Source organism: Euwallacea similis, chromosome 2 (assembly GCF_039881205.1).
Source record: "Euwallacea similis isolate ESF13 chromosome 2, ESF131.1, whole genome shotgun sequence".
In the NCBI taxonomy this organism is placed as follows: Eukaryota; Metazoa; Arthropoda; class Insecta; order Coleoptera; family Curculionidae; genus Euwallacea; species Euwallacea similis.
The window spans coordinates 6062622-6076235 of record NC_089610.1 but is presented as its reverse complement, the minus strand read 5'-3'; the positions used below and the strand labels follow the sequence as shown (position 1 = coordinate 6076235).

At 36.6% G+C, this 13614-nt stretch overlaps 2 protein-coding genes across 4 annotated transcripts in view; both read left to right on the top strand.

Annotated features, from left to right (window-relative positions):
- Nucleotides 1-13614, top strand: part of LOC136419135 (uncharacterized) — a 77967-nt gene that overhangs the window by 46591 nt on the left and 17762 nt on the right. For 2 of the 3 annotated variants that reach the window (XM_066405303.1, XM_066405306.1), the window contains exons 2-3: nucleotides 1150-1331; nucleotides 7513-7649. In XM_066405303.1, coding sequence (XP_066261400.1) covers nucleotides 1150-1331; nucleotides 7513-7649 — 319 coding nt within the window. Of the gene's footprint in view, nucleotides 1-737; nucleotides 912-1149; nucleotides 1332-7512; nucleotides 7650-13614 lie in introns of those variants that run through there. The other variant, XM_066405304.1, reaches the window with a different exon arrangement.
- On the top strand, nucleotides 2820-5206 carry LOC136417181 (leucine-rich repeat-containing protein 70-like). The gene has a single exon (XM_066402734.1). The coding sequence runs from the start codon at nucleotides 3018-3020 to the stop codon at nucleotides 4089-4091; it is 1074 nt and encodes a 357-aa protein (XP_066258831.1). The 5' UTR covers nucleotides 2820-3017; the 3' UTR covers nucleotides 4092-5206.

Here is a 13614-nt window from a genome sequence, read left to right as displayed (position 1 = left end):
TAACTTTGAAGTAGAGGAGAGCCAGATTTTCTTCGTGGAAATTTCTTGTCATTAGGACAGCAATTTGTGTTATAATGAAGAAACTTTTAGATTTTAAGTTCTGTAATGTTAAAGTTTGTGATCAGCCTCTGGCTTACGTTAGACACGCTTTCGGTTTTTAACTTATTACAGCGACGAGTGGCTTACCATATTACCCCAATTTCACATTAGTTATTCCTGCGAGTGAACCACCATTTGTCACCTCAAATTCCCGTTTCCCTCCGATTTCCATATGTCCCAATCAAATCCGGTGAAAAGGCGGTAATAAATAGTGCAAAAGAGTGAAACATTTCACTGGCATATTAAAGGAGGACCTCATCTCAGGGCTTCCATATGTACGTTAGAGTGTCGCGCAATTATAGAGGGCGCCTCGCGTCAGCGGTATCACTATCGCTACCTTGGCACCCACCTGGTATTCCAAGGTAATATTGGCAAAAAAATCCTGAAAAAAGCAACCCTAATTTTCAGGAACTGTGGCGGTTTTGGTGTTGATGTACCTACATCTTCCTTTATGCACTTCTATCTCGTCTTCGGCTTAAATTCTCCACTTGGCGTTTTAGTTAAATTTAAATTCCCGAACGCCGTCCGTCGTGCAAGGAAACCCTGCTCCGCGTGTATAGCCTTATATCCGTCGCGGCGTAATTACAACACAAGTTCTTTGGGTAAACAGCCAGCCAAAGGAAACAAATTTATATAAAACACGCCGAAAGTAATTTGCCATTTTAAAATTACTTTGCCATAACCCAAAAGAAAACCTTTATAGCCAGCTGAAAAACTGGCAAGTAATTAGGCAAACTTCAAAGCTAACTTGAAGCGGCTGCGGTTTCCGTAAAGTTATGAAGCGATTCGTCACCTGCAGTTAGCCAGCTACAGTAAGTCCAGGCCACGCTATTCAAAGTTTTTAATTATCTTTTTGTACTGTTGTTGTTTTAGTTAGCCGGTTACTTTATTGTTGAAAAAGATCTTTTCCCGAAGCTTTCATTACCTCGGACGAGTTAAAATTGAAGGACGACCGTATTTAAACGAATTAGGAAATTTTTAATCATTATTACTTACCATCGAATGGGTTATTAAACGTAATCTAATGACGTGCACATTCCTTTGTTACAGGATGATGTTGTTAATATGTCCGATCCTGCTCCTTCTGGGGCACCTACAGGAAGCCACTTCCGGCGCTGCGTGTCGGATTAGTGAATTTCCTTGTCGTAATGGTAAATGCGTTCGTCTCAATGGATACTGCGATGGAAGGGACGACTGTGGAGATTTATCCGATGAGCCGATGTATTGTACAGGTCAGTAGCACATTCAGTTAGCTCATCGCATTTCATCAGGATATTGAATAGTTTGAAAGGAAGTGTTGCAGACGTCCTAAATATTCAGGAGTCAGGTTCTTGAATTTGAGGAGTTGGAATTTCCTGGAGAACGTCCTTAAAGCGACGATGATATTATTAGACATTGCCGCACACTAACGATTGAAACACTTTAAAGTCATTCTCGGGGAACCTTCAACGACCCAGATTCAAAAATTTTGCCACTGCTCGGTTCCTCCTCTCCTAGAGGAAAATATCCTCTTAGTAACAAGACTCTGCTCTGTTGGCGGTAAGAGAGAAAAATATTATAGCTAACATTGAATTGCATAACACAATGTTAAAGAAAAGACGCCGACGGCTCTATTAATTTAGTAAAACGATCCTTAACTTCTCATCTCCATTTGAGCACGTTTCCATAAAAGGCCCCTTAAGAAAATCGATTTATCACTGCTTCGTTGACGGAAGACGTGCATTGCACTTAAGTATAAATGAAAGCTGTTTGCCTAAGCCAAGGAGATATGAAAGTATACACGGTATAAAAAGAGCCAGAGGGGTTCTCAAAGATATTATTCTTCCCAATTTCACGCGTTTGCTTCATAAATTACTTAGGAGCCTATTCCCTCTCGATTTTTTCCCATGTCGTTTTAATATCAATAAGCTAAATATAAATGGCACATAGAATCCCATTAAGCAACTCCAAAGCGAGGATTTATGTCCCTTATAAGCAATATATTTTGCAAAGATAAAACTTTTTTATTTTACGTCATCTTTCTCTGGATTAATCGGAAAGCTTGACCCGACTTTTGTTAAGCGTTTTCGAAAAAAATCCCTAATCTGAAAATTTATGGGTTTTTTCTGTACTGTAATCCATTTTCGCCGCATACTTTAAACTTTTCCTTCCTTAGTTTTGTGTGTATTCTCGCCTAAACGTCACGAGCGCAGCAAATGGCTCAGTTCTCCTGTGGATATGATGCTCTCTCATCATGTGAGAGCTCAATAAACTATGCTTTACCTGCGGTTAAACCTTAGTAGATTAACTAAATATCCGCTTTAAAACGGGTGATACTTCGAAGGAATCCACCCTGTATATGGTGCAATTTACAATAAATTTAAAGAAGTGTAGCGTCTAGATCCAGATAGTCTGTGTGTAAATAAATCTACCTAGCATATGCATAAACATAAAGAAGTTGACCTTATCAAATGGACGATAATTAAATGGAAACAGTGATATGCTTTGTTGTTCTACACACACAAATACTGTCCTTCATACAATATCTTCGTCGTTAATTTTTTTTTTATCGTTTATATACAAAATCAATACCAACATTAAGATTAATTGTATTGCAAATATTAAATATTGCATTAAGAATTAGCAAACTCAGTAAAGTGATCAAAGCATGATTTGCATATCCTAAAATGAGCATAATAGAGCCATATCCCATTGGACCTCTTCAAAGAGAAATTGCACTGTCAAGTCCACCAAAGCAATCAATTAAAAGCGACTCCCATTCCTAGTAATTTATTAATTACGACATTTTCCGATAATTAAATCCGTTGATAACCCACAATATTAAGTCGACCTCATTTAAAAGTTATTAAACACATAAGCGGTAGTTTCGGTGGTATGCGCGACTAGTTCGAATAAATTAGGCATATTTCATAACTAAAATGCTGTGGTGGAAAGTAGTGCTTTTTTTAGGATTTTTGGGAGTGTTTGACGTGGGTTCGTGCGAAAATCAAGATTATCTATTGTTCAGCGGTTGGATCAAGATCCGGAAAAATGGTGCGAGAATTAATGTTAAGAACATACGAAGCCTTTGCCCTCCAATAGTCCCCGACACGACGACATATTTAAAAGTAGCCGGATCGAGCGTTCTTCAAGAGCTTCACGAGGAGACTGTTAAAAGTCTACCAGCGCTTCAAGACTTAATCCTCCAGTCCATCGGGATAAAGAAAATATTTCCGGGGGCCTTTTCCAATTTGCCTCAGCTAAGCAGAGTAAATTTAAAAGGCAACGAGCTAAGGCGCATTAGCAAAGGAGTGTTTAATACTTTGAATATCACAGAACTTCTCCTTAACAGAAACAAGATTAAAATTATAGACAGTGCTGCCTTCGATGACATGCCGCGGCTGGAGAAAATTAAATTAAATTCCAACTTTATTACCAAGTGGGACGTGAACTGGTTTAAAAACACTCCATCACTAAGAGTGGTGCTCATAACGCGCAATGCTATCGAAGTGATTCCTGAAGGAGCTCTGCAAAACATCCAATATTCCAGTCTAGAAGAAGATGATCTTCCAGATCTGAAGTTGTTCTTCAGCAAAAATAAAATTCATCATATCGAACCAAATGCCTTCAGGACTCGCGTTACCATAGGGCAACTCTTCTTGGACCGAAACAATATTACGGTATTGAACAGCAGGGCTTTTGAAGGATTTAAAAATATTTCTATGTTGAACTTGGCAAGAAATAACCTGACCGAAATTCCACGTGATCTTTTTTCGGACGGGCAGACTGTTAGAAAGTTCGATTTATCAGCCAATCACAAACTACATTGCATTCCTATCGAAGTTGCTAAAGTTGTTAGGACCTTGCAGTTGGAGAACATTGATAAATTGAATTGTACGTGTGTTGGTGAGTTAAAAAGTCATGCGAAAGTGATTGGTTTGAACGGTGCGTGTTTTCCTCTCCGTCAAAATTCTATGCGGTTAATCAATCAGAGGAGCTCGGATAGACTTTAGCTACGAAGTACAGTTTTGGTCTACATATTTAAAAAGTAGTCATACGATAAAAGTTGTTAATTAAATCAAATAATATTAATAACACTGAAACATGTATTCGAATCTAGGTACATCTTTCCGAGGTAAAGGTAAATATGTTCTATGCCCTTGAGGCGCATTGTAAATTTTTTGTTCTGTTTTGTTTAGGAATAAAGTATCGCAGACAAGCAGGAGTTTTTGGAGCGACGGAAGTGCACGCTATTCTCAGCTAAAACAGATTGAGATTAACGTTCGCCCTTTGCTAAGACCTCGAACGAAAACTCCTCTCAACGAGTCAATGACAAGTCCCTCACTGTCTTCAAAATCTTGAGAAGAATTCTTATAAAATCGAAAATTAACAGCACTAAAGTGTATAAAATGTGTGGAGCACAGGAAACTCCCCTGTCACAATAGCTGGTGGAAAAAAACATCCTTTACCATTTCCCCGCAACTGAGTCGAGAAATTCTCGGAACGTTTCACATATTTTACATACTGACATGCCGTACACTTAAGTCACTCAAGTTTCGTTTTTGTATTCTATTCCTGACACCTAGTTTACACTGAAAAAACGTTTGTTTTTTTTCATTTCTGAACTCGCAAACAATCATGGCGGAACTTATATGGTTGAATTAGTGTTTAAATGTCTTTGAATTTTTAAAAGCACTCCATATTACAACGTTGCCTGTACGTGAATGTACATATGTATATAGCATACATTTTACTTAATAAAAAATCAATGTGCGGCCTCTCGTTCGGTTAACATATGTAGGTAATTTTCGGCTACCTTAACATTAACGTTAGGAAATGTTTTTGCTCGAGCCCTAAGTAAAAAGTGAAAATTATTTTCGGTTTTGAACGAGAATAGCATGCAACTCCGCCGCTCCATCAACCCTTACGTGTGAGCTGGACCCAAACAAAATAAAAGAAAAAATCTAAGTAAAAGTGTCAAAAATCCAAACAGGCCGCTTATACAGGCAGCGCGCTAAATGGACCACAGTACTTTAAACCCCTTTTGTTCCCGTCCCGAAGCCATTATTCTAATAACTTATTTTTATTCTAGGTGCCCCTATTTTGTATTCTTTCAAAAGAACAATTTTATATATGTAGAATTCTTATAGTATTAATAAAGCATTTTTCTTTCTCCAATAATCTATCCTTCCTTAAATTAATGGTGAAACGATATGATTGGCACAGTGTAAGTGTTTAATGCTTGCATGCAGGAAAAAATTAAAACGTTTTTAGAAATTTTCGATTTCTTCTTTTCTTTTCGGAGCTCGTTGGAATTTGCGAAATTTCAAAATTGATTTGTTCTACTCCCAAGTAAACCAATTTTTAATGACCATTCATGAAACTGCAAAGTCGACAATCACACGGTTTAGTAGTTACGTGTATGAAACCCTTAAGTAGACGTAAAGCCTGATAATAAGCGAACAAGTTCATAAAGTTTGTTTTCAAAGAAAAAATGGAAGAATTTGTGATGCATATAATGAATCGGCAGTAACAAATATGCATCAGTTAAATCTAAAGTTATGCCATAGTTGCCGCGATGAATCAATTTGCTTGCTGTTCAGACATTTTTCATTTTAAAATACGGCACATATATCAATGGGTTTAGACGCTTTAAGTTTAGAATAAGGCGTTTCTTGCCGCTTGATTTATCAGATAGAAATATATGTGAAATGACCTGAGTTGGAATGAAGTGAACGTTGAAGTAGAAAAATGTAAACGGGATTTATATTTTTCGATTGCATCAAAATTAATAAACGTCCGATAACATTGTTCCCAATTTTTGAATGAGAATATTCGCTAGGACAATTGAGAAATTTTTTAGGAGGCAGTGCATTCGATTTTTCTTCCACAAACTTTTTTTGGGACAATAAGTATATTTTTGCAAGCAGCCATAAATTTTATGTCCACGTAGATCGTATTTTCCCAATCTTTGTGACATTTGTTTTATTACAAACAGAAAAATGGATGTTGTAGTCATAAAAGTTGCACAAAATTTATAAGAGAAATTATGCATAATCTTGGTGACTATGACATATATTTTACCAAAAAAAAAGCAAAGTGGGTGTTTCGAGAGTTGAGAAAAATATTCGAAAGGAGCGGTGCACAACTTTTCCTACATAAATCGTATTCACTGTATCTACTTCTGCGTAAAAGCTAAAAAATTAAAAACATAAAACTTTATTTTGTAATCTTTAAAATTCGGTATAGAAGATAACAAATGAAAATTGTGGAGAAGAATTATGAAATTTTGTCGTATACTTTAAAAAACACCGTTAAAAAATGGTAAAAAAAAATCCTTCTAACAGATAGTTATTAGGGCATTCACGAAAGTTGTACAAACAACTAAATCAGGGCTTGATAAAAATACTATTTTTCTCGAAGTCAATCGGCCGTAACCACTTGCGATTGCATTTTCTATAGACAACGTCGGACTAACGAGTTTGCTCAAATATTATTTCTCTTCTGTTTATTTTCCTCCTGTCGATAGTAATTTTCTTAAGCCAGAAAATAAACGACTGGAACTTGCGAGATTGAAACAACATTGTCCGGTCATCGCCTTCTGAAACTCTTTGTTGCCCTCCAATTTTCTGTCAGATCGACGGGATTGTATTGTTACGTGATATCAAATCAAAATCGGTGTGAAACGTGATTTTCAAGAAAAGTAAATTAGAATAACACGGGGGTTATAGAAAATGTGGGATTACACACGTAGACTTCATTCTTACGCTGTTTTTATATACCTACTAATAGTTTTAGGTATAGCGTTTCGATACCGTACCTGCCTACAGAAATATCGACTTTTATCAACACTTTCCTGTGATATTCTGAAAAAAAGAAGTACAAAAATTTCGGTTTCTTCGAAAAAACTCAAAAAACCAAAAAGAATTTTATAGCAGTGTTTGCATCACGAGACTACTCCCTGGAATGCGCAGCGTTTCTCCTATCTACCCAAGTCTGTATCTGTTACCGTTTACGAGATCCCCTTGCTGGGCATCCTTGTCCAGTATGTATTTTATCTCAACATACTTGCGATTCAAGAAGCACGACTTTTCTGTTGCAAAAATGGAACACGAAGTTATTGGGAGTCAGTGCAACATTTTTAACGCAAATGCGCGAATTCCAAATTGAAATCTCGCGTTCGATTTATGCGACTGAAAAGTCGTGCAAGATAAATCGTAAGGGTGCGCCGGTCTTAAGAGTTCCGAATATTTTCTGCAGATAGCACTGGGGTTAAATGAGCTGTAAATACTTCCGTTAACATTAAACATCGTCGTTGGATAAATTGTCATGGCCAGAGCTAACACATCAAGGTCCGCGTTACCAACCGTGAATGCGGTTTGCGAACTAAACTATCTGGGACACCGTATATAATACTGCTTAATTATTTTTCAGTATGCAACCGGACATACTACGGAGATGTTGGCAAAACGTACGACCTACGTGTCATTAAATCTCCGGACGCACGTCTGCCCTTCCTCTGCCATCTCACGTTTACTGCCAACGGCGAAAGTCATGGAGATATCGTGCAGGTAATTACCCTTGACCATAACAGTATCATTAAAAAAGTTCGGCCATTTACCCAACAGAATTACGGCTGGGCTTTAAAAAGTCTGTTGAATTATTTAAAGTAGTTAGAGATAATTCATAGCTGTACATTTCACAACTGTTTATGGCTAATTAGCTTTTAAAATTTCCACAAACTGGGGGATAAATGAAATGAGTAGTAGAAAAAGTGCTTCATGGTATGTTAACAGGTTATAGATGTGGTTTTTATATTTAATCAGTTATGAAAAATTCTATTAAATGGCATGCAAATCAACAGAAAAACTCTCTCGTGAAGTGAAGTCTTCTTGGCTTGAAACTGAAAATTAAAATTACGCAACAAAGCACAGGCCCTCTAAAGAAATATTATAAATCTACGTTTATCTTATACGTAAGCGTAGCCGCTAATTGACGGATTAGAATGCAACTGTTGTCGGACATCGCGGTCAGTTACGATTACGATTACGATTACGCTAAGGCAATATTGGATTGCGTTGACTGATCAATAAAGCGATCAAAATCCTTAGACTAAGAAATATACACACTACTTAACCATTGGAAGCAAACAAACCGATCACCTTCTTGTTTTCGTATTAATCTCAAACAGATATAGGGCGCGTCAAATAAAGTATAATACATTCCATGCCGACAGTTGGTGCTGAAATCTGGTGGGTCAGGAAGAATATTGAAATTGGCATTTAATGGAGAATTTGCGCAAAAATTAAATATGGAAAGTAATGCTTCCAAATTAAAGCACGTGTAACTGAAAAGTGCGAATCAAACATAAATGAGCGTATCTTGACCGCTTGTTAAGTATTATTAAGTATTAAATAGTTAAGCCTCGTTAAGTATTAATTACATATGTATTAATAATAACCCTTTAAAGACGGCAGTATCGAAGCACTTGATGGCGTCACTTGAGGCTGAATTATTAATGTGCTGTTAACTTTGACTGCAAGCTAATTTCCATAGGAACGTCGAAATTGGGCCTCGATATTGATGAGATTCTGTGCTTCTATGGAAACTAACTGAGTGTTAAAATTACCAGCACATTAATAATAATATGGTCCTTACCCCCACACTCCCCATGAGTCCACGAGCCGAACTTTAGTTTAAGCTTTAAATTGACACTTCTACATGAAAAACTGTCAATTTAAGCCAAGCTTAAACTTGAATGTAGTTTGGCCGAAGTTTGCGCAAACTGTCCTTAGTGATAAATTAGAACCATGTCGAATTGGTGTTTCGTGTATCGTCTCTAAACGTTGGATTATTTGGGGATTTCTGCCAAAAGTGGTCATAGCACGCCTTGACTAATACAAACAAATAATTGCCAATCACTCACCCGTCGATCGAAGGGTCCCTAGGCCAAGCGAAATGATGATCGAGCAGAGATTTTAGTATTTAACAAGAAAGGTACAGTGGCTGGAGTTCAGACCAGTGGTGCAGATAATAAATTAAATTTCATGACGACGTTGTAAAACAAATAAATTAACCAACATTGCTATGCAATAATCTGCTTTTTTTTCTAACTCTGTTTGGGGATGAGTCCTCGCACAGAGGTAGAGGCGAAATTGTAGACTAGTTTCAGTTAAAACTTATTAGAAATAACATTCGTTCTTGACTAGGGGCGGAGGCATTGAAAAATAATAATTACGATGCAGCTACAACTGAGAAATTTATCCCAATTTACAGAATTAAAAAAATTAGCCCGACATCCTGTGGAGCAAAAACTGGCAACTTTCGTGTGAGGAAGTTTTAGCTGAGTCGCTTTATTTTCTTATCTGCTACCACCTTATACCCAGTTGTATCAACGTTTCTAAGACACTGTGTATACGCATATTACTTCATATTGGATATTATTTTACGGGCCTATGAACTGGACGTTTGCAGAGGACTGTAAAGTTTTGTGTAAACTTGGAAGCCATACAATCCTCGCTATCGTTCGAGCTATGACTCGTACCTTTATAAAAGGCACATTGTAAAGTTTTTGCATATTCAGTCTGGTGTTGTCGCGGCAGCAAACGAAATGGTCGTAATCTGGGTCCGCTCATCGGGATAATCGAGTGTTCTTTTGTTTCAAAGAGCGAGATACGTCACTCGTTTATCTGACATTTAGTAAGTGAAAGTGGGCGTCGCTAAGTCTTCTTGTGTTTGAAAGAAGCATGACAAATCGCCAAATTAGTTGTCATTTAGCAGGAGAAAGTGGACCGTTGCTGGGAGATTCAGTTCGTTTTTTTCATTTTCTGGGTCTTGCCTTTCATTTTTGCTTTTAATTTCAATCGTCTGGTCTTTGATTCTCTATCAGTTGTTGATATAATTGGTAACAACACATTTAAATATAACTAGTGATGCAGACTCACTGTTATTCGGAACAACCTCCCCTTAACATAATTAGGTAATATCCAGCTGGGTTAAGTTTTTAGACACATATTTATATTTACAGCCTCAATACATGCATTTGCGCTCCCAAAGGCACCTTATTTATTAAAAGTTTTTCCCTTCAACGATATTTTAGCGCATACGGCGCATTCCGCGTTCAACAAGACCCCTTGAAGGCCTATAATCCAGCTTTTCCAACTTTCATTGTGCTGTTATCGACCATTGAAATTAATGTTTCGGATTAATTAATTCGTTCCCCTTGAGAAGTTTTTCGACTTCCATTAGTGTTGTAAATGAATTTGTTAATGTTAGTTGTGGTGTTTCGTTTATTTCCAGGTCGGAATGCTTTAATAATTTGTTGTTTGATGTCAAGTCAATAACCAGTTAGGGATGCATATAGTAGAGCAATTCAATCAAGGATATTAATCAACCAGTATTGACTTACTACAATCCCCTATCGAAGTCCAAAATATGTATTGTTTGATTGAATTAAGTCGACTATGATAATATATTGAGATTTATAGCCCATTTATCGCTTGGCGGCTGTTGCAATAGGTTTATTGATTAGTTGTGGTTCGTTAATTAATAATCACGATATATGGGTAATTGTTTTGAGTTATATTGCTGTCATATCAGTTTATGGAAGAGTTGGCGTGCTTTAATAGAATACGTTAATACGTATATTTAAGTAAATTAATGAAACTTGTAAAAGCTGCTTGCTTTGACTTTGTGGCTCGCTAGATAAATAATGAGCCATGTACGTGTCACCATTAACCTGTTATTCAACAGTTTTAGAAAAAATCAGAGAAAACGTACTTCACAGTCAGTCGACGTCCCAATTAATGATGGCGTTTAAAGTTAATAGGGAAAAAACTATTTAAAAGTTTTTTTATGTTACATAAAAACAAATTTATTCGCAAAAAGTAGCTAAAACAGACTCACATAAATTTATTTATGATCAAAACTTTTAAATATTCCGGAACTAAATAGATATTTAATTTATTATCGAGTTTTTCATGGTAATAAGTATTAAAAATAATTGGGTTTACCTTCACCAGGCATAATTCCACTTATAACCCGAACAAACACAATCTCGAGAACTTCTAAAATAGTTCTACTGTTTAATTGCTTGCGGTAGGGTAATACCGTAAGGGGGGTTAGCCGTAAAGTGCTCAAGAGCTCTCTATTGCGGAATGAAGCAATTAACATTCTTAGCAATATAACACTGGTCATAACAATCAGATCACAAATATAAGGTGCACGCATTAGAAAAGTAAATATTTCGGGCTAAATGGGGAATTCGATTTATAAATGTAGTTTCAGTTTACAAAATGAGATTTTTCGATCCCAATCTTTTTCATTAAACTGATGAAGTAGATACCTGAACTTTGTGCCATTTCTCAACTTCACTTATTGATCCCGCGAAAATTCCGGTATAATTAGAGACTTTTAGAAGAATTTCGCAGCATCGGATCTACCTTAAAATTACCTAAAACTTCACTGAAAACCGTGGGTCCTTTTTAAGATTCACGCGTAAATAGAGAGATAAAAGTCAACACGCCCAATAATGGTGTACATGCACCGCGTTTGTGTCACGTTTCCCAGTCTGACATTTTAGGTCGAATCATAATGACGCACTCCACTACCTTGATGTATAATATACTATTAAATTCCCCTCCACCCTAAACATTTAATCTATCATCCCACCTGAAACTATATTTGTCGAATAGCAAACAAACCCGAAACCACTCTATGTAGTACGTGCAAATGCAGTTAGAAACGTTTCATTGTATCAAGTGATAATTTCGATTATGCCAACCACAATAATTCGGAAGTTATCTTTGACCAAGCCGCAAATACAAGCTTTATAAAGCCATGAAGGCATATTTGTGAACAAAATTTGGTATCACTTCGACACAACTCACCACAAATTCTCAGTTATCTTTAATTAAAGTGTTATTACAGCCTCGATCGCCCGAAGTACCGTGAAAATCTACCGGGCGTTGATTTATCTAGAAATTAATAATCGACCTATTTAATTAATGGTGACCTAAAGATAAAGGATGCTGAATCCGTATGGGCTCGGTTATTATCGATTATCGAAAAAGGAGTTTTTAGTAAGGCTGGTAGGCACTCGATGCGAAAGATGGACGTTTACAGCTGATTGAGTTAACCATCTATATCATATCATATTTTCTATTGTCTGCCGCAAATAATGAAAGAAAAGTATTGCTTTATGCGGCGTGGGAAAATCTCTGTTGTCAATTAAAATCCGATCACAGTTCAATGAAATAAATGGAGGTTAGTAATAAATGGTGACAATGACGAATGAAACTAATGGCATCTTCTTTTATTGAAGTTTTACTGCTTGGCTTCCCTGCATAGTGCTCTGATAACCCTGGCAAAGGGTCATAGATCATAGGTAGACGTCCCGTTGTGTCACATTCGCAGCGGCACGTCTACGGATTTTTTTGCGAGCTGCGCACTTTGTCCCAGTAGCAAGTTTATCGAGGTGGTGTTGTACTAGGCAGTTTCAATTGTAATCTAAATCTCGAAGAGTGGTCTGTCCCAAGGAGTCGCCGCCGATACCGTGATCAGCTTCGTTTCAAAAATAAAAAGCGCTTTCAACATGTGGATTAAAATCTCCAACTCCGTATTTAAAATAGACAATTTGATGCTGATAACTCAGCTGTTAAATGCAGTCTAACGCTGAGTCGTCAAATCCCAGTTTGTAGAGATTCAAAGTTGTCCAAACAGCATTAAAACTGTCTCTGGAAGTCACATAATAAAAATGTATGATACTTTTCATCGTTCAGATCAAACTTTAAATGGAATTTTTAGTATTTATTTAATTGCGATTTTTTATTATTATTTATCCTCACCATTAGAAAAAAGTAGTGGGAGTAAGGTAACAATTTCGTTTAAAAGTGATGCCTTCAAGCCTTATTATCATATTTCCGCGAGCATCCCATTACTACAATTTAATTAGAATTTCAACGTAATGGACATTAGCTTCTCCAGCTAAAAAAATTTACAAAAATCGTCTTTAAAATTCACCTGAAGCGCGCAAACAATAAGAACAGAAACGCAGTCTCAGTAATGAATCTTTTTTCTGGAGGAATAAGTCGAGGAAATTTAAGAAATAATTGCTATCTCGTCGCTGAATATTCACTTGAATTTGAATATCATAACACTTTCAAGTTTCTTTGCACTCCACTCTTTTGAAAGAAGGAATTGTATAATTAATGCAATTTAGATTGAAATCAGTTTTGTTCCAAGCGAGTTTTTACCAATGTAACGTACATAAAGATGGATTTGAGACAAACTTTTTATATTCTGGAAACCAGTTCAGTGCAAAACTGATTTGAAACCTTAATTGTACACAAATAAAAATTCACAAAACTAAGTGAAACGATTGGGGAAGGCCCATTTTTTTCCATGACCTGAAATTCAGTTCTAACTTACCTCGTAAAACTTTGAACACTAGTAACTTCAATTTGATCTTTTCGCAGATCCAGCGACGCAGGTGCTTTTCGAAGTGAGCTTCAAAACCAAGGTCATATACTTTGTGCT

Bases quoted from the DNA above. Each gene is read 5' to 3' on its own strand.
- LOC136417181 (XM_066402734.1), top strand. From the start codon at position 3,018: ATGCTGTGGTGGAAAGTAGTGCTTTTTTTAGGATTTTTGGGAGTGTTT.